The following is a 20,954-nucleotide window of genomic DNA, read 5'->3' on the forward strand; positions in this document are numbered from 1 at the left end:
GTCACTCTCCAAGCAAGTGATGTCTTATACCTCCATCCTTTTAGCATAGGCTGTCCCCTATGCCTGAATGGTTCTCACCTAACTTCTCAGTGGACAAACTGCTACTCAGCACAAAAATCATCCAGTACTCTTCGTGGACTCTTCCCTTCTCCTCATTCCCTCTTTCCCCTCACCTATTTTATATAAGCCTCCTTCATAATTTAAAAGCATCACTGCACTGTATTATAATTACTTGTTTCCAAAACTCTCATTCTGTCCACACTGTGAGATCTTCCTTTACAACTTGCCTAGTGCTCGGCATGTAATAATGATCATTCAATAAATGTTAAGGTTTTTTTTTTTTTTTAATGTTTATTTATTTTTGAGAGAGATAGAGAGAGAGAGAGAATGACTGGGGGAGGGTCAGAGAAAGAGGGAGACACAGAATCCGAAGCAGGCTCTAGGCTCTGAGCTGTCAGCACAGAGCCTGACACGGGGCTCGAACTCATGAACTGTGAGATCATGACCTGAGCCGATGTCACACACTTAACCAACTGAGCCACTCAGGCGCCCCTAAATGTTAAGTTTTACAGAGAAACACTAAGTGCCAATTGAATGTCATTGTGAAAGGACTGAAGATCATTACCTTTGACAAAGAAAACAGATACCAGTGAGGGATTGACACGTTTTCTTACGATTGAGCATCACTATGATTCACTGCTTCTAAGACCACCTTTTTTTGATCATCTTCTTCATCCAAGCATAATTATGCATCCCCTTGTAACTCCACATTATAAGCCTCAGTTCATGTGGCTCTTTGACCTTATAAACACTGTTCTCACATCTATAAACCACATGCTGTGGTTATTATCTGTTTCTTTTTCACCATTGTTGCACTTCCTTAAAATCTGACTCAGAAAACTGTGCAATGGACAGATTTCCTCAGATACTTATCTTCCTCATTAGGTTCAGTTATGACTGCAGAGTGAGAACAGCATTTTCTAAGGCTTTCTAATACTTTCCAACCACTTCTCTTTCAAAGTCTATGCCATAAAATGGGACATTCTTTTTCTCTGGGGATCTTTAAAATTAACTATCCTAAAGTCCAGGTTTCAAATCTCTGATTATGCCCTTCTCAGCAAGCAAAGAAAAAATGGCTAATGACCTGAAATTTCTTGGCCTTTTATAAAAGAAAGAAAAGAAAGAAAGAAACTCCACTTGATTAAGGATACCAGTCCCTCATGATACTAAGCAACTTAATTTTCATTGCGTATTTTTTGTTTGTGGCTTTGGATGTATGTGAAAAAAGGCAGTATGAGGCAAATACATGTGGCTCAACAATATTTCCCTCCCCAACTCAGCCCTAAACTCAAAAGCCAGAATTGACTGCAGGAAGCTGCTCAATGTGACTGAAAACACAGTCACAAGGACAATAACTAGATAAACAGATAAAAGCACAAAGAACTCTACCAGAGTTCAATATAAAAAAATTCACTTAAGTCAATTTAGAAGTCTGTTTTAGTCCTTAATGCTATAACATTAAAGTTTCAAAGTCCTTTACCCTTTGGGATCAAGAAGGTCTCTAACTTTTTCATTATAAATTTCCATATAGGACACTTCTACTTTAAAACTCTGCTCTTCATTTTCCTCTTTCTGAGTTCGTTCAAAGAGTCCACTGCAAAGTCTTGGAATTAATCCAGGTTGGTCGGCTGTGCCCATCATGGTATAAGATTTTCCAGATCCTATAAAGTGGAAATCATAGTTATTACTGTCTCTGAGAAGTTTAAATACATAACTCCCATTCCATTGCTCATAATAAATTATAGCACTTAGTAAAATGCCCAAAATAAAATAAGAAATATACCAAGTATAATGATAAGACTAACCAAATATGGGAGCTTTCCTATTACACATGTAAAATCTAAAGTAAACACTTTTGGGGAGCCTGGGTGGCTCAGGGGTTGAGCATCCAACTCTTGATTTCGGTTCAGGTAGTAATCTCACAGCTCGTGGGACTGAGCCCTGCCTCAGGCTTCAAGCTGACAGCGTGGAGCCTGCTTAGGATTCTCTCTCTCCCTCTCTCTCTGCCCCCACTGCCCTGTGCATGCACACTTTCTCTCTTTCAAAATAAATAAAATAAGCACCTTTTAGGAAGAAAATAAAAACATAATTTAACCATCTTCATACTTTTAAAAAATTACCTAAAACAACTGAAAAAAAGTGAGGTCTAACTAGTTTTCTAAAATTAACTGGGAAGATCCATATGATGAATACTACCGTGACTGTTCCCAACCACTAATCATAGCACAAAAAATACACATTATCCCTATAGGCCCCAGAGCAAATTAACTTACTACCCTTTGGCAACAGTGTAAAAACCAGAGTAATCTTCTTTCTCTACTATAAAATTATTTTCTCCATTGTACCAAAAATACATATTCATTAAAGAAAATTTAGAAAACACAGGAAAATAGAAAGGAAAACATTAAATCATGCATAGTCCTAACTTAAGTATAACTCTTATTCCTTCTTTAGTAGCAATGCTTTTATAAACATATTTTTAATTCTACAAATTGCTGCTTTTATCACTTGACATTTATCATTATCATATCTCAAACCAATACACCACTTCTTAAGTACCAGGCTTTTTCTGTAAGTTTTTGATGTTAACTAATTGTGACAACCCTATAAGGAAGGCTTACACTTACCAACATTTTACAGATAAGAAAACTGAGGTGTAAGTTTCATAGGAGCTGGGCTGGAGCTGGGCTACCCTGGCTCAGAATCTGTGTTCTTTTAACCACATCATATACTGGCTCTTAAAAATATCACAACCATTCTAATTTTTTTAATGTTTATTTATTTATTTTGAGAGAGAGAGAAAGTGGGGGAGGGGCAGAGAGAGAGGGAGAGAAAGAATCCCAAGCCAGTTCCATGCAGTTAGTGCAGAGCCCAACATGGAGCTTGATCTCACATAAGATCATGACCTGAGCCGAAATCAAGAGTCGGCGCTCAAATGACCGAGCCCCCCAGGTACTCCCAGAACCATTCTTCCACAAAGACTAGTTTTCAATTGGACAACCTATGCAACATACCCTTATAAGAGTGACTCCTTCACTTTATATAGATTTTCTTTCCTGTTAACCACAGAAGTACAGAATTCAAAATGTTCCTTATCAATTGTAACTGATAAGATGCTAACAATATGTATTCTCTTTGTCACTTTCTCTGTTACAGTCTTTAAAGCTTAAAAAAGTATATATTATTTAACATTACCAGTCTGTCCATAGGCAAAGATACATGCATTGTAACCATCAAACGCATTCTGAAGGATATTCTCCCCAAGGCACTTGAAAACATCATCTTGACCTGAAAGAGAGAAAAAGAATAAGAAAGGATATTTTAACTACATAGGAACAACTTTTTAAAAACTAAAAACAACCCCCTCAAAAATGCACTTTTTCAAGTTGTAGATCTCCAAACAAGATTTTAGGACTTGATGAAGGTGTCCAAAGGCTTATGTCTTTCAAGTATTTCTAGTTAGCCCAGGATAGGAAATGAGTAAAAAGTTCCTGGATAATATGAACTTGAATTAATAAACACTGGCCAAAAATCCTCTGCAATGCAAAAAGCTAATGAACTGCTAATTTTGTAAACGATGATTAAAAATATCCAAAGTTTATATTTGGAACCTCAGTAAACCTGAATTAAACAATTATATATATCAATCTCCTCTCCTTTTCTTCAATGATAATTTTTAATTATAGGGCCTACAATACATACCAGCTAGAAGAGAGAAGATCTTGAAAATTTCTTCTAGCTTTCAATCATGGACAAAAATAATAGGTTCAAATTCTCTTCCACAGGCTAAATTAAGTATGTCAATAATCAAACAAAATCATTCAGCCTCTCTTTGAGTCTTGAATATAATATGAAATATGAAAGACCTGGATGCTGTTATGCATCCAGTTTGTTATACACTTATATATATACTTACATAGAAAGTATGTTTGTTAGAATGCTAAAAATAGCATTCCAATATGCCCCACTTCCTAGTTAATTTCCCAGATTAGCATATCATCCTCTTATTTCCAATACAGAAGCAATCTGTAAGTAATCTGTCAGGCCAGCTATACTAAACTAACCTTAAGTTTTTGAACCAGCTGTAATACTACTCTGTCTCATGACAAAAGCCAATACAATATGACAATATTTAAAAGATACTGCTTAGAAACAGGTGTCATAAAAGCAGTTGGGAATAAAAGAAATTAGAAGGCTGTCGCTGTAGTCCTAAACTTGTAGACAAGTTCTAAACTTAAGACAGTCATCGTTGAGTAGAGTAAGAAAATAACAGAATTCCAAGCAAATTTAGAGAATCCATTAAAGAGAGAAATGAAACAATGAAACATAAGTGACTTACTAGTCACAGAGGCAGGTAGGAGCAGAGCCTGGACTAAACTAAGGGTTTCCTTTTCTCCTTGGCTCATCTTTCCTTATATCAAGCTGCCTCGCTAGACTCATCACGGACATCGAAGAGAATCTAAATGGTTAGTGTACTCCAGGTCCCATGTAAGGCCTGGGAATGCGTGTGATAACTTCAACCATGTACCCTATTAATCTACCTTCATTGTCTTATACCAAGAACAGCACCTTGTTAATCTATTTCCTGATTAATATAAAAACAGCAAAGACGGGAGGAAGTTCTCTATATAGTTTTTAAAGTTATACAAAAAATAATGCTGTCATACTTTATGGAAAAAACATAAAAACACCTTTTCTATATTGTAAGTAGTTAATAGGATGCTGTACTTACCTGCATATTTTTCTCTGACTGATTCATCCATGGACCAGAAACAATGATCATATGCAAACACCTGTTGAAAAATAAAAACAGTATAGTATGTACTAAGAATAAACCCTTAATATACTTATAATGCTATAACAATGTTGTAACATTGATAACATTGTTCACAGTAGTGAAATAAAAATAACTTACTGTCTTCACAATGGAGGTTAGTTAAATTATTTATGGTACAGTTTTACAACGAATACTCTATAAATGATATAGACCTTTATTTCACATGGAAAACCCTTCACAATGTTAAGTGAAAAGGGGGAGGTTACAAAACAATATTTATGGTGGTTATTATATACACATATACATGTACACACACCTAGTTACACATATAAAATTTATTTCTGCATAAGATTAGTGATCTCTGTCCTCTTTATGCTTTTATACATTCTCTACAGTTTTAGTTTTCTCAGAGAAAATACAGGTATTTTAAAAGAATTAAGATGTAAAGATGATTACTACAGCATGTTGAAAATGTTACAAGACAGCAGAATCGAAAAATTATAACACACCCATGTACAACACTGCATAGCTTTTATCAGCAGAACACTGATAAGAAAATGTTCATGTATTAATGTAAAAGTTATAAAGTCTGGACCACAGTCCCATGTTTGTTCCAAAATCTATACAGATGAAAAGCTTAGTAAGAATACACACTGGAAAGTGGTTAGTGGTTAATGCCACCTGGTGAGATATCACAGACCAGCTCTGTTTGGATCTTTTACATTTACTACTTTCCAAAATATGCTTGCTTGCTTGCTTATATATTTATTTATTTAGCAATCTTTAACTTTTTTTCATTGGTTTTTCTTTTTTTGATTTCATGTTTTATAATTAAGTCTCTAAGGATTTTAAGTGTAATTGTTTTTAAAATCATTTCAGCCTGTAGTTCAAACTCTCCAACTTTGGGAGTCGGCTGCCTCACTTCCTGATAACAGTTTTCCTCTTGGGCCTTTATATGTCAGTTTGCAAGTGCATCTGAATAGGGAGTTTGTGTTTTATGTTTTACGTGGTTGCTTGTTTTTTTCCTCTCCCTCTGGCCACCTTTACATGACTAGTCACACGGCCACTCCCAGATACTGAAGCCCAGATTTTGGTCTTTCCAAAGTCCAATGTCTCCACGCCCTCTAATTTCCACAGACAGCTCAATGTTGGTGGCCAAAATCTTTTTCTTTAAGACTTCATTCATGTTGGAGCCTCACTCAAATCAGTTTTCATATGATGAGTTCTCCAGTCCTCATCCACCCATACATCAGGGCCCCCTCTAATCTAATCTAATAAGAGGTGAACTTCTAATCACTTCTGAGAACCTGTGTCTGATCCCAAGGTCCAGTAAACATTGCGTTAGCCCCAGCTTGCTGCTAGTCCCTAAAGTTACATTATGTTGTTTTTGAAGCAATTTTTTTTTTTGAGAGAGAGCAGAAGGGGGGAAGGGGAGAGGGGAAAGGGAGGGAGGGAGAGGGAGAGAGGGATACGGGGGGGGGGGGAGAGAGAGAGAGAGAGAGAGAGAGAGAGAGAGAGAGAGAGAGACTCTTAAGCAGTCTCCAAGATCAGTGCAGAGCCCAATGAGGGGCTCAGTCCCACGACCCTGGGATCATAACCTGAGCTGAAATGAAGAGTCAGATGTCAAACCAACTAAGCCACCCAGGCGCCCCACATTATGTTGTTTTTGAGTATGATGACATGATTTCAGTATTTTAAAATATTTTATCTGTCCCTCCAAGAGAGTGCATCTGTGTAAACTCACAAGACTACCTGGATCGAAGTTCCAAAAGTTAAAAAAAAAATTTTTAAAGAAAGGAAATTAGATTAAAATGGTAAATTAAGTATGCATGCCTATATCCCCCTCCCACTTGAAATTAACTCAAAATGATGGAGCGAAAGAAGGGAAAGGGCCAAAAGGGGGAAGAAGAGGGGAAAGGAGAGCAAGTTTTTGAAAGCTAGACTGCCTGTTTCTATCTGGATAGAAATGGAGACTCTGAAAAATAGCTATAATGAGACTGATGGGGGACAGGGTAGGGCAGAATGGGGCCAAAACACTGCAGAAGAAGATGGTTGCAAAGGTAAGAGCAGTTCTGGGAGAGCACCAAGAGAACAAGTAAATGGGCATGAGAGCACCCTGGGGGCAGCCGCCAGGATGACTGGTTAAAAAGACTTTTAAAGCAGAGAATGATCAGAACACCCCTATCTTTCTGCAAAACAGCAGACAGGGAGGTGTTTGTTCCCTGGGAGGGGGCAGTGATGGGAATGCTAGGCCAAGAAGGCAAGGAGAAGCCCAATGACTGGCAAGACCCAGGAAGAGGTAGGAGCCCTGGAGCCCAGAAGCCATCCACCGGCTGAAGCACTATGTTGTACATTACTGACCCTCAACATTTTTCCAAAGCTAGACCTGTATCTGTCAAGAGTGGTGGCTCGCTGTGTTAGCAATACTCCAACAGAGAGAGGAGGAAAAGAAAAAGGAATATGGAAGGTGGTCCCAAAGGACTTGGGTTGGGGCAAACTGCATTTTGGGTCCTTTTCAAACTGTATTTGTCAGCCATAGTGACAATCATTACAGCATGGTGAGAATGAATAAAATATGAAATTCAAATTAGGTTTCTTCTGTTCTAGCTTTCAACTCTCATCTCTTATTTTATTTAATTCTGTTCTTAATCAGGATAAGTAGAAACTATCCTGCTTCTTGTTCTGTAAGCTTAGCTCTCACTTCAAAGGTGCCATCCCCATATGCGTGCACTTACCAGAGAGCAGGCTCAGAATGGCACTCCTCTCTCAGTCATTATGGGTTTGTTTGTTTGTTTTCCTTTTCTTTTTTTAATTTAGGGATTTCTTTAACAATTGCATTTCTAATTCTCAATTGCAGTAGAGATGCTACCATTACAGAAACCACTAGTCAATACAGGTGCTAGGCCCTGTTCACAGGACACTGAGGTATAAAGAAATTAAGAATCTGGTAGCTGGCAGGTGAGGGAGCTGGGATTGGAAACCAGCCTCTCAGCTGGGGTCTGCTTATCACTAGGCTCTCCATCATTAGGTTGGATTAGCTGTATTCCTCAAATTATGTGAAAGTCCACAGCCTGGTACAAAGTTGGGAACTAATGAACACTTAGTTCTTATTTACTCACAATGTTGAATGGTCTCTAAGTTTAAGCAATTTTGTTATATAGGAATCTTCCAATTATTATAAGAATCTTCAGCCAAGGATGTCCTAAAGGACAAACCCTTTTCTTTCTAAATATTGTTCCCTTAAAATAAAATAAAACTTTTTTTTCAAATAACAGTAAAGAAGCACACATTCAAATAACACAAAGTCAAATAACACAGAAACATAAAGTAAAAATAAAAGGTCTCCCATTCACCAAGCATACCTCTCCCTAGAAGTAACCACTATGTTAGTAATGTGATGTTGGTCCTTCTATACTTTTTATGTCAACAAAATGTTGTCTCTAAACATGAAGACACAACTGAATTAAATAAAACATGAATAGTTTTTAAATGGTCATGTAATGCTTCCTCACATCTTTATTGCAATCTCCAGTCTCTGGCTCCATCAAAAAAAATAAGAAAACAAAAAATAATCCAATACTTGTACACAGAAGAGATCAAACTAGTAAAGTGAATTTTACAAATATAAAGAAATCCAGTGCCACATTATACTATTAAAAAATTATTCAGTCCCAAAGAGCCATTCCTATACATATTTTAGCAACAATAATAGAGATTGGAATTATAATTCAACCACAGACTCTTAAAAACAAAATTCTAAGAACTTAGATAAAAATCTGAATTTCCTGACAAGTTCCAAGTAATGGCAGAGTATGGTCAATTCAAAAATATAGTCCTTGTGCCCACTTTGGCACACCTATGAATTCCTTAGGAGATACTGATGCGCTCCACAGAAGTTTCTTTAGAATCTGGGCTCAAATCTAAGATGAAAGCACATTTGCCTGACAAACCTGTGGGCCAGGACTGCTTTCTGTTGGCCTGGGAATGTGTCCCCAGCTGTCTCAGGAGCAACATGGATGAGTCTGCCTAGCACGGTTCTGACCACAGTCTGGAACGACCAGTTTCGAGCCAATCCATGGTGAACAGTAGAGCACAAAAGGAATCTGTGTTATAGCTGCCAGGAAACTGGCCAGAATTGGTCAAAGTACAAATACAGCTTTTCCATAAACCTCCAGTTCCTCCTATGCCAATAAATGATTTTGGATTTATGAACAGGCTGACAGCTTGCATTACTTTTACAAAAGTGACAGAAAAAATTTTTGAGAAGAAAATTACCAGTACTTATAAATACACACATAAGATCTTCACAAGCATTTATAATAAATCAAGTATCTTACCTTTGGCTGGCTTCTGAGTTTCCAAAAGGGACGTCATTGTGGACATGAAAGAAGAGGAAGAAAGTTAAAAAAAAAATTTTTTTTCTTGGTTAGAAGACAATTTTTGAAGGGCAAAATGATAATAAATATCATGTAAATTTTTATTACTACTACTAAATATTAACTTTGAAATCAAATAGCAATTTAAAATAAAGGCTAAATTAATATCTATTAACTAGTAGGGTAGAGTCCTTAATTTTTTTTAATGTTTATTTATTTTTGAGAGAGAGCACGAGCAGGGGAAGGGCAGAGAGAGAGGGAGACAGAGACCCCAAGAGGGCTCCCCACTGACACCAGCAAGCCTGATGCAGGGCTCAAACCCACTAACCGCAAGACCATGACCTGAGCAGAAGTTGGACACTCAACCAGCTGAGCCACCCAGGCACCCCTAAGAGTCCTTATTTATAGAAAACTAATTTGTATCTCTCAGGAAGAAGAAGCATCATCTGAGCACTGGATAGTTTTTAAAGTCCTAATATTTCTGCTTTATCCATTCTGCTTATCCTTGTATGGGTCTTGTAAAAAATATAATTTAAACCTTCATTACTTTTTACCATCTGATTTCACTCCCAAGTAGTTTTCTCTGCTTTGATACAGCAGTAGCTCACTCTTTATATAGGTCCTTCTATTAAAAAACTGAATTCTGGGGCGCCTGGGTGGTTCAGTCAGTTAAGCATCTGACTTTGGCCCAGGTCACGATCTCATGGCTGGTAAGTTTGAGCCCCGCGTTGGGCTCTGTGCTGATGGCTCGGAGCCTAGAACCTGCTTTGGATTCTGTGTCTCCCTTTCTCTCTGCCCCTCCCCTGCTCTTGTTCTGTCTCTCTCCCTCTCAAAAATAAACATTAAAAATTTTTTTTAAAAAACCTGAATTCTGTTCTGGCTAAGGAAAAAAGGTTTAAATTTTAATACTTACTTACATCAAATGATTTCAGATAAGAACATGAAAATACCAAGGAAAGGGGCGCCTGGGTGGCTCAGTCAGTTGGGTGTCCGACTTCAGCTCAGGTCATGATCTCACAGTCTGTGAGTTCGAGCCCCGCGTCGGGCTCTGTGCTGACAGCTCAGAGCCTGGAGCCTGCTTCACATTCTGTGTCTCCCTCTCTCTCTGCCCCTCCCCTGCTCATGCTCTGTCTCTCTCTGTCTCAAAAATAAATAAAAACATTAAAATAATTTAAAAAAAAAAAAGAAAGAAAATACCAAGGAAAGTCTACCAAAGAGTGACATTTGTCTAATGGATCCTGGGGTGACAGCCAATTATGGCTGACATACAAAAGAAAGTAATTTCTCTGGAATAAGAGATATGGAAAAACTTCCCAACAAAAAGACCCTATAAAATACTGGTAGAGATCACTGACACATGCTGTCATCTTTGTGGTTTTACTGTTTTTCGGGGTTTTGTTATTATTGTTGTTTTTTAGTATAGTTGACAAACAATGTTATATTAGTTTCAGGCATACAACATAATGATTCCACAAGTTTATACATTATGCTGTACTCACCCCAATCAGGGCCACCATCTGTCACTATACAACCTTATTACAATACCATTGATTATACTCCCTATGCTGTACCTTTCGTCCCCATGACCTATTCATTCCGTAGCAAGAAGCCTGTACCTCTTACTCCCCTTCACCCATTTTGTCCATCCATCCACTGCATGCCCTCTGGCAACCATCACTTTGTTCTCTATATTTACAGCTCTGATTCTTTTTGTTTGTTTATTAATTTATTTTTTTAGATTCCACATGAGTGAAATCATATGGTATTTTGTCTTTTTCAGTCTGACTTATCTAGGTCCATCCATGTGGTCAAAAATGGCACGATCTCATCCTTTTTTATGACTATGTAATGTTCCATTGCATATATGCATCTTTGCATAGGTCTTTAAAAGCAAGCAGATTCTCATCCATTGCAGATGGCTTAGTTATAAACCTAGCTGGAGGTAAGAACAGAGCCGGCATATATGAAACGCCCACATCAGGCCAGGGACATTGCATGCTACTTCATGTAATTCTCACAATAATTTTGCAAGATACTATAATTTTTCCAGTTTTACAGATGAGAAACTCAAGGCTCAGAAAAGTAAAATGACCTGACTTAGACATTAAAGAGCAGTGATGGGTCTGGGATATAAAACTAGGTCTTCTGACTCCCCAGTCCAGGCTCTTCCCCTCTTCCACACTGATCAAAACAGCCTCATCAAGTTTCTTCTAGACTTAAAAATCTATGAGTCATACATTAACAACTGTTCTTGCTAACAGAAACATTTCCCAATGTATTAATTTCCTCCATTCTAATTATTACCCAATAAAAGATTACCACCTGGTGCTTATGCCAGTGTCAGTTTACTTATTCATTATATTTATAAAACTCCAAACAGTCTTTTCTGAGGTAAAAATATGATATTTAGCATGATATTTCAAGTTTAAATATTTTATACAAAACTCAGCTCTTCCTAAGAGACAATCGACAAATATAAAATTCAGTAATATATGACCCATCACATAAGAATCCATGAGACTAACCTGAATTCAGAACCTAATAATAAAAACAGAAACAAACCAGCAAATTAATTACAGAGCTAAGTTTCCAACTAGGGATTCTGGTGACTACAGCAGCAAAGCTCAAATAACCTACAGAGCCATTGGAAACCCAAAGATGTAATTACAGCTCTGTACAAAGATAAATAAGTAAATTAATGAATTAAACAAAACCTTACAAAAAGTGTAGTTGCAATCCAATATAGTAATGGCTAACTTCTCCCCAAATCCCTCATTTAGAAACCTCACAGTGTTCAGTGTCCAGTGTCCAGCTCACAGTGGGCATTTAGGAAGCAAAGAAAATCAGTCCCTGACCAATCAAGAGAGATGTCGCAAAATAAAAACCTGAAAGTCTTAGTTCTCTCAGCTGAGTTGAATTACTTTGTTGTTATTGCTTAACTTCACTTTAAATACCTTCAGAATCACAAAACATTCCAAAAATAGCACAAAGAATTCCTGTGTATGCTTCACCCAACTTCCCCAAATGTTGACATCTTACATAACCACAGTCATAATGATCAAACCAGGAAATTAACCATCAACACAAAACATATTAAGTAGTCTACAGCCAACCTTATATAAACATTTTGCCAATTGTGTCCCACTGATGTCCTTTCTCTGGTCCAGGATCACACCTGAGATGCAATGTCTGTCTCCTCCCATCTGGGAGAGTCTGTCTCTCATGACCTTGACACTTGAAGAGGACCAGCCAGTTATTTTGTAGAACGTCCTTCAATCTGGGTTTCTCTAATGCTTCCTCAGAACTAAATTCAGGTTAAGCATTTTGGCAAGCACAACACACAAAAAAATCGTGTGCCCTTCTCAGTGCCTCATACCAGAAGGCACATGATGATGTCCATCCACATCTCATAACTGATGACAGTAACTCTGTGATCACTTGCTTATGGTTGTATCTACTAGGTTTCTCCACTAACATTACTAGTAATGCTACTAGTTTTCCCTTTGAACATTTTTCTTTTAAGGGGAGACTTTGAGACTATGTAAATACCATTTCTCATCATACTTTCACCCATGAATTTGAGGATCCGTTGATGAATCTTGCCTGCAACAATTACTGTTTCCCAAATGGTGAGTGTCTAGTTACTGGAGATGTTAACAGCTCAGGTGGATGAACATGGATGGATGTGCTTTTCAGGAAGAAGTCAACTTGGGAAACAAATGATTTAGTTGCATAGTTTGGACAGAACAGTTATCTGTGGATAAGCTAGTCATCTCCTTTTTACTGACCTGGTTTAGGGGTGCAGCTTATGTCTCATTTAAATAATAAATCCATACCATAAAATTATGTCTAATTACACTCCTAATTTTTAGAATGCCACAATATGAAGAAGAAATTTAATGACGATTTTATATGTTAGTGATCTTTGGAAATTTTTATTGGTATTTTTACCATAACAAAAAAAAATCAATTTGGGACTAAAATAACCCACATAGTACCCTCTATGTGTAAAATACAAAGCAATATCAGTAGAATTACAAGTTACAGGGGCGCCTGGGTGGCTCAGTTGACTAAGCGTCTGATTTCAGCTCAGGTCATGATCTCGTGGGTTGTGAGTTCGAGCCCCACGTTGGGATCTGTGCTGACCGCTCAGAACCTGGAGCCTGCTTCAGATTCTGTTATCTGCCCCTCCCCTGCTTGCACTCTCTCTCTCTCAAAAATAAACATTAGAAGACTTTATTTTTAAAAAAATGACAAGTTACAAATCAATTAATGCTGTCCACCTACCAAAATTAAACATTATATCCAAATATCAACACCTCTTTTAAAGATTTAAGTTTCTGAAACCTTCACAATTAGAAATATTTGAAATCTCAATTTTAACAGGATCTCTCTCCAGCTTACTCCATAACGGATGTATACATCACAAAGAGCTTATTCTAACACAGCCATGCTACGTAATGATATTGTTGCTTTTCTGGACTTAGCTGGCAGTACCAGCAACCAAACAACAATCTGTGTGGTGATCATTATTTTTTCTTGGTCACCCTTCCCCCAATGTGCTTTCCACTTAAGGAATAAAGCTGATCTGACTAAAAATCTTGACACTGACCAGACTCATGAGTCAATCTTTGCTTCTCTAGCCAACTTTAATAAGTATAAACATCACTAAAAGCCCTATTTATTGTTTTATTGACATTTGGAGTACTCCACTTTTGAAGAAAAATTTTAAAAGCATCATTGATAAACTAGAATATTTTGGAGAACAGCACTTAGGATGGAGGAGGGTTTGAAAATGCTACCACTGAAAGAATATATCAAAGGACTGGAAATATGTAGCGTGGCACAGGGCAGGGAAGATTAAAGGAAGACATGACACCACCTTCTGATTTGAGAGGGTTCACATACTTGTCCCCAAGAGGAGAAACAGACTTGTTCTAGGTCAGTTTAGAGGCTGAATTTGGTGATCCACTGGAGAAAGCAAAAAGAAGAGGGATCTCTCTCTAATACAAGAATAATAAGCACTGTGTTGGGGCACCTGGGTGGCTCAGTCAGTAAAGCATCCAACTCTTGATCTCAACTCAGGTCTTGATCTCAGGGTCATGAGTTCGAGCCCCATGCTGGGCTTTGCACTGGGCATGAAGTCTACTTTAAAAAGGCAGGAGTAGGGGAGGTCCTGGGTGACTCAGTCAGTTAAGCATCCAACATCTTGATTTCAGCTCAGGTCATGATCTTACAGTCATGAGATCGAGCCCTGTGTTGAGTCCCATGTTGAGCCCACGTTGGGCTCTGTGCTAAGCATAGAGTCTGCTTAAGATTCTCTCTCTCCCTCTGCCCCTCTTCCCTGCTCATGCTCTCTCTCTCAAAGAAAGAAAAAGGAAAGGAAAGGAAAGGAAAGAAGAGGCGAGAAGAGAAAAGAAAAAAGAAAAGAAAGAAGGATAATTAGCACTGTGTTAAAGAGCCAGTTCCCCATTAATGGAACTATCTAACGAGAGAAGAGAGAGAGAAGAGAGAAGCAGCTGGTAACGATGTTGCAGAAGAAATGAGAAGTTATAAACCAGATCACTTGTATAGCTCTTTTTACTTACAATAAGAACATGAACATGAAGCATTCAACAAGTTCTATTTCTGGTTACTTCTAGCACTGATATTTGCAGATGCCTGGTATGTAGAAGCAACCCAAGTTACTAGTTGAGCATCATCTCCCACATCACAGCCCTATAAGATTCCTCCTCTCCAGCAAGCTAGCATACTTCCTGTATTCCACATACCTACACTCAGACAATGCCACTCCCTCTAACAACTATGTTTATCAAGCCCTACCCCATGAGTAAAGCTCAAACTCTAGCTCCCTTAAGAATCCTTCCATAGGGGCGCCTGGGTGGCTCAGTCAGTTAAGCGTCCAACTCTTGATTTGGGCTCAGAGGTCAGGATCTCATGTTTCATGAGTTTGAGCACTGCATCAAGCACTGCATTGGTCTCCATGCTGACAATGCAGAGGCTGCTTTGGATTCTCTCTCTCCGTCTCTCTCTCTGTCCCTCCCCTGCTCTTGTTCTCTCTCAAAATAAATAAATAAACTTAAAAAAAAAAAGAATCCTTCCACAAGAACCCCAAAAGTGAGTTTTCCTCCCATAATTCCTATAAGTCAAAACTATCTCTACGTTTACTTACTACCTATCATTTGGTCATATTACCTATCATTTGGCTGCATGATATAAACTTTTTAATACCTGGGTAATCTCTTCAGCTAGACCATAGGCTTCTACAGGACAGAGTATATCTCTCTGAATTTATCAGTATCCAACACAAGGCTCTTTGTTATTCGGCAAACACTGTTTTAAGCTCTCTAGGTGGCCTGGCACCTGCCTCTGTCTCACCTGCAATCCAGCATCACAATCCAGCACACAATCCGGCACCGTCTGCCTTTGGCCCACGCTGGCCATCTCTAATTGGCCAGGGGTGCCCAGTTTTCTAGCCTCAGGGCTTTCATTTGTGACTTTCTTTCTGTCCTGAAATCTTGAGGCTAATTCCTATCCATACATCATTTCTCAGCTTAATTATTTCTCTATATTTATCTTTCTTAAACATCCAATGGTCACTTATGTTATTCCCAGTCGCATTTACCCCAGATAGAATAAAGATATTTCCACCAGCATTTCTGCTAACATCATCCCCCAAACAATAAAGCAAACAAAGAACAAATACAAATTCTGTCTTCAATGAGAAACTAGGAGATAATTATAAATGACACACATTACATGAAGAGAGAAAATGCATCCATGGACTGCCAGAAAAGATCAGAAATGGGCAATGCTGAATATCCCAAAAAATGAGGCAGGGAGGGGTCTTCAGAAATGGAAGAATATTTGGGTCACTACCTCTGACAGTCCTTGGAGAAACAATCCTCTTCTATTAGAATCTTCCACCCACACAAACTACAACTGGTTGAGAACAGGGGAACATCCAAAAAATATGGCTGGTGAACCACAACTGGCATATTTCACAATCACAAAACTTTAGAAATATGAAAACCCTCATTTATAAATTCATACGATTTCGGGGCGCCTGGGTGGCGCAGTCGGTTAAGCGTCCGACTTCAGCCAGGTCACGATCTCGCGGTCTGTGAGTTCGAGCCCCGCGTCGGGCTCTGGGCTGACGGCTTGGAGCCTGGAGCCTGTTTCCGATTCTGTGTCTCCCTCTCTCTCTGCCCCTCCCCCGTTCATGCTCTGTCTCTCTGTCCCAAAAATAAAATTTAAAAAAAAAAAAAAAAAAAAGTTGAAAAAAAAATAAATTCATACGATTTCAATGATCAATATTGGGATAGTGCAATTCAAAGAATACATTCACTATTAACTCAGTCACTTGAAAATCACCTGCTTCTTCCCCTGTGTTTATTTTTCTCCTGAGACATAAGCACAGTAAATTTTAATCTATTGTCTACCTGAGCTCGAAAGTTTAAATCTGGCCAGAGAATTACAACAATATTGGTGCACTTTTGTGTGTGGAGGTGGGGGCGGGGGGGGGGGGAGTTGTGAAATATATTTCACATCTATGTTAACAGAATCATACATATTCATTTTAGTAATCATATGTTAAAGTAACTTCCAGGTATACAAGAGATTAGTATAGATTACCGAAAGACTCTTAGGCTCCAAGCAAAGCAGCTCTTATAATTACTTCTTTCAGTGTTTGTAGTTATCCTTGGGTTTCTAATTTTATGAACCCATATTTCTCCAGTTTTATTGTGATTAGACTTCTCTTTGATTGGACTGGATTTAGCAGGAAAAAGTTTTTACTGAGTATGAAATTAACTCTCCTGTTCCCTTACTCTTTTTAGCTAGATCCAGACTTCAGTCTCCAAACCAGAAGTCACATACTCAAGGTCCACAGGCCCAATATAGCTCACAGCTGTCTTTTGTTTAGTCCTCACAGTATAGAACAAAAGTCGAAAATTGGAAGATTCCTCATCAGAATTCTCTTAAAAATTCAGAGGATCTGGAAACACGAGGCCTAAATTCCCACACATCAACATTGGCTACATCTGAACTACTGCTGTCTTCCACATGGATCTGCCAGGTGGCAGCTGAGTTTTAAATTCCTATTAAGAAAGAAAAGTAGAACTGGATTTTATTCATACTCAAAGAAAATGGAGGCTTACAAATTCACAAACATAAGAAGGTTTCCATATCCAATCTCAAGAACCCAAAGTAGAGTGCCATCATAATCCTATCAGGACTATACTACAGATTCTGCCCACCCAATTAAATAATACAATCCTCTTTAATATCTCCACACATAATCCTGGCTGTCAAATCCTAAATAAGGAGTCCCAAACTCAAATGTCACATGCAGCAGTAATGACATTAGAATCAGTAGCCAGGAAACAGAATGAGAGCTAAAGCCCTTATCTTCACTATAAGCAGTAACAGGCCTAGAATTCAGACTAAAAGTGGAAAGGCTGAGGGCTTCAAGGAAAAAAAGAGCATATATATCATGCCTGGTGCACATACATTCATGCACGTTCAATTTTGATTCATGAAACAACGTTAACTTGGGGGTTAAGTCAGTTAGCAGGTTGAGAAAAACTGTAATTTCTAGTTCATTACTATAATTACTCTCCAAATCCATTACTTAGCAAAGATTTCCTTAGCTTCCTTAAGTGGAAATTCATGTCCAAGAATTCCCCAACTACATACTTCACTACTTAGAAGGATAAGAACTGCTTAGTTAACTTACTAAAGATTGCTGTGTTTATCCTTCTCCTGAGACATGATTTTCATCTTTGACACATCTCTCAAACCCATCCCCTCGTCCCTTCTCACATTCACCCTTTCCCTCAGCAGTCTTTACTGAGTATCTAGGAAAAGCCAGGTGCTAATCTCAGTACTGGCAAAATTGCACTGAATAAATCAGACAAAAATCCTAGCCCGGTTAGAGCTTAAATCCTATTACAGTTGAGTGAATGAATGAATGAATGAATATGTAATACAGTAAGTGCTATGGGAAAAAAAATAAGGCAGGGAAGGGGAGTACGAAGTGAAGCTGGGGTTGACATTTTAAACAGGGTGGTTAGAAGCTTCGTGGAATGGCATTTGCATGGAGGCCTATGGGAAGTAAGAAGGCATATGCATTGGCAGCAATACCCTATTTCTTCATCTCCCTCTAGATTTACCCACCATGTAGCTTCCTAACTGTGCTCACGTGCCTCCTATCTGTTCTCTACAATTCCTCTCTCATCCACTATGTATTTAAGCCACATGTCTCAGCAGGTCATAATTCTGCCCTACAACCCTTCACTGGCTCCCTATCCCCTAGAAGGTAAAATCCACTCTTCGAGCAGGACAGGCTCTGATGCACATACATTCGTGCACGCTCCATAAATGTTAGATATCATCATTATCGTGATTTGAGTCCTGATACAGTGGTAACTTGGGGTTGAACCTCTTCCCACCTCTCCAGTCTCAGTCTCCTACTGCTCCTCCCTGCTAATGCCTTGTGCTTTACACACGTTTGGATGTGTCGTGTCCTTCAGGCTTGGTTACTTTTGTACTTTCGGCGACCTGCGTACTTCTCCCACTTTTCAGCCTAGTAATGACCTTCTTGTCCCAAACTACAAAAAGGTACCTTCTCTATCTGTTTTTAGGAACTTTTAGGTCCCCTGGGTCTTCTTTCCTAAGAAAGTGTTGTGGCTGTATTTCCTCCTCCTTGATAATGAGTTCCTTGAGAACACAGGGCATGTTTCATTCTTCTTCGTTTTCCCAGTGCCTGACATATGGCAGGCGCACAACAATGCTTATTGGAATTACCAGATGATGAGCTTGTCCAAACTGTTCAGTTCTTAAATGGACTCCTGATTTACAATATTCCCAGGGTCTCTATAATTCTTTGAGTGTCCTAATGTTCATCCAAAAAACATTTGCTGTTAGGTACATACAATAAGATACCTTTTTAACCAGAGATTAGAATATCATTTACCAACTATTCAGAATATGTTTAAATCAAAAGCAAACAATGCTTCCAGAAACAAACAAACAAACAAAAAAAGCCAGACACCATGCTTTTCTCTACAGAACAGACCAGGACCTAAAGACTTAATATCATAACTGTAATGTAAAGTTGTAGACCAGAAGAGTTCGGCTCGTCTGTTTCCCTCTAACGATCTTGACAGTTTAAGGAGAATCTGAGGTGACATCTTACTAGAAGCCATCAGTTGTTGCTCGAAGGGATGAAAAGACATGTCAACAAGAAAAGCACAATATCCTAGGGCCGATTTGCTGTACAAACCCTGAGCAAGTACTCGTTTTAAAATTTACTGACAGATTGCAGAATAAATAAGGAACCACTCCTTGCCCTCAAGGAGCTCTTCATGTTCCTCATGAAAAAGATTCTAAGCCATTATCTTCCATCGATTTTTTTCCCTGTCAGGGAAATAAGATGTATTTTAGGAAGCTTTATATAAAAAAACTATTGAAATGATAAAAAGTTCAATCTTTTTTGTGGCTGAATGAGCTTATTTCTCAGTATCCAGGAATGTTGACTCATCTAGCATGTCACCTCCCATGATACTGCATAAAAATTGTGCTGTTTAAACACATTTGTACATATACTTGTTCACAATGACTCCTAAGGTATAGGGAAGACTAGTCAAAACTTCATACAAACAAAATATTGTATCATAGTAACAAAATGAGTAAATATGCATGAAAATAGGTGAGATCTTTAGTCCATGGATGGGCCTCAGTGGGTCAGTAAATTCCTGATTTTTTTTTCTGGGTAGAAGAGCTATAGTTTTCAGATTCTCTAAATAGAGTCTATAACCCAAAAAAGGTTAAGAAAGAGTGCTGCAGAGACATTTTCCGAAGAGCAATGGAGTTTCATGTCCTAATCCACGTTTGGCTTAAAAGACTGAATATACACAGCCCCTTGAGGCCAGGCTTCTGGAAGTCCCTTGGGCTGGCCTGCAAGGGGAAAAGTCAGCTGTGGCTTTGTCCTCACAAGTGAGGGGCCTGATTCTGCTGATTCAGAGACCAGAGCAAACCCACGATGTAACCAAAAGCCCACAGAGCTCATCGCTCAATGTCTTGGTCTAAAGCAGCTCTGGTCAGATTTTAAGATGGTTCAACCAGTTGTAAGATGAGCCTGGTCGAATTTCAAAGATTACTCTCACATGTAGAAATACATGCAAATTAAAAAAAAAAAAAAAAAAAAAAAGACTGAATATACAAATGGGCAATGTCCAGACCATATATGACAACTAGAACCCACAACTTCTGCAGCAATTGACCCAGAACAGTCAGGAATTGGTCAGTGACTTCCCTATTTTCTGCCCCTGTTTACAACTCAGAACCAACCAGAAAAAGCCAAATATGCTCCCAAACCAACCACAAATGACACCTGCTTCTAGTTAACCAGCCTCCAGCTTCCTCATGCCAACAACCTCCATCAGAAGCACACCTGAAGTGCTCTTTTTTTCTTTTCATTTTTTTTTTTTTACTATAAAGCTTTTGTGCTCCTCTGCCTGCCTTTGAGTCTCTGACAAACACAAGTGACTGTGGCAGACTCCCTTGCTATAGTAAACACTGAACAAATAGCCTCTATTTGTTCCCATCTTAGTTTAATTTCCATAGATTGATTAGCTAACATTTTGGATAAGAAATAAGAAAGACACTGAGGACCAAATATAAATGAAAGTCATCGGCAGAATAAGAAAATAACACTACCTTGCAAATTTTTATTTCGA

General features: G+C 38.5%; 1 protein-coding gene across 1 annotated transcript in view; it reads right to left on the reverse strand.

Annotated features, from left to right (window-relative positions):
* KIF13B (kinesin family member 13B) overlaps positions 1–20,954 on the reverse strand; it is a 202,930-nt gene that overhangs the window by 125,609 nt on the left and 56,367 nt on the right. The window contains exons 3-6 of the mRNA XM_043565066.1: positions 9,175–9,187; positions 4,793–4,853; positions 3,256–3,348; positions 1,541–1,721 (exon numbers count right to left, since the gene is read on the reverse strand). Of these exons, the coding sequence (XP_043421001.1) occupies positions 1,541–1,721; positions 3,256–3,348; positions 4,793–4,853; positions 9,175–9,187 (348 nt within the window). The remainder of the gene's footprint in view (positions 1–1,540; positions 1,722–3,255; positions 3,349–4,792; positions 4,854–9,174; positions 9,188–20,954) is intronic.

This window comes from Prionailurus bengalensis, chromosome B1 (assembly GCF_016509475.1).
Source record: "Prionailurus bengalensis isolate Pbe53 chromosome B1, Fcat_Pben_1.1_paternal_pri, whole genome shotgun sequence".
In the NCBI taxonomy this organism is placed as follows: domain Eukaryota; kingdom Metazoa; phylum Chordata; class Mammalia; order Carnivora; family Felidae; genus Prionailurus; species Prionailurus bengalensis.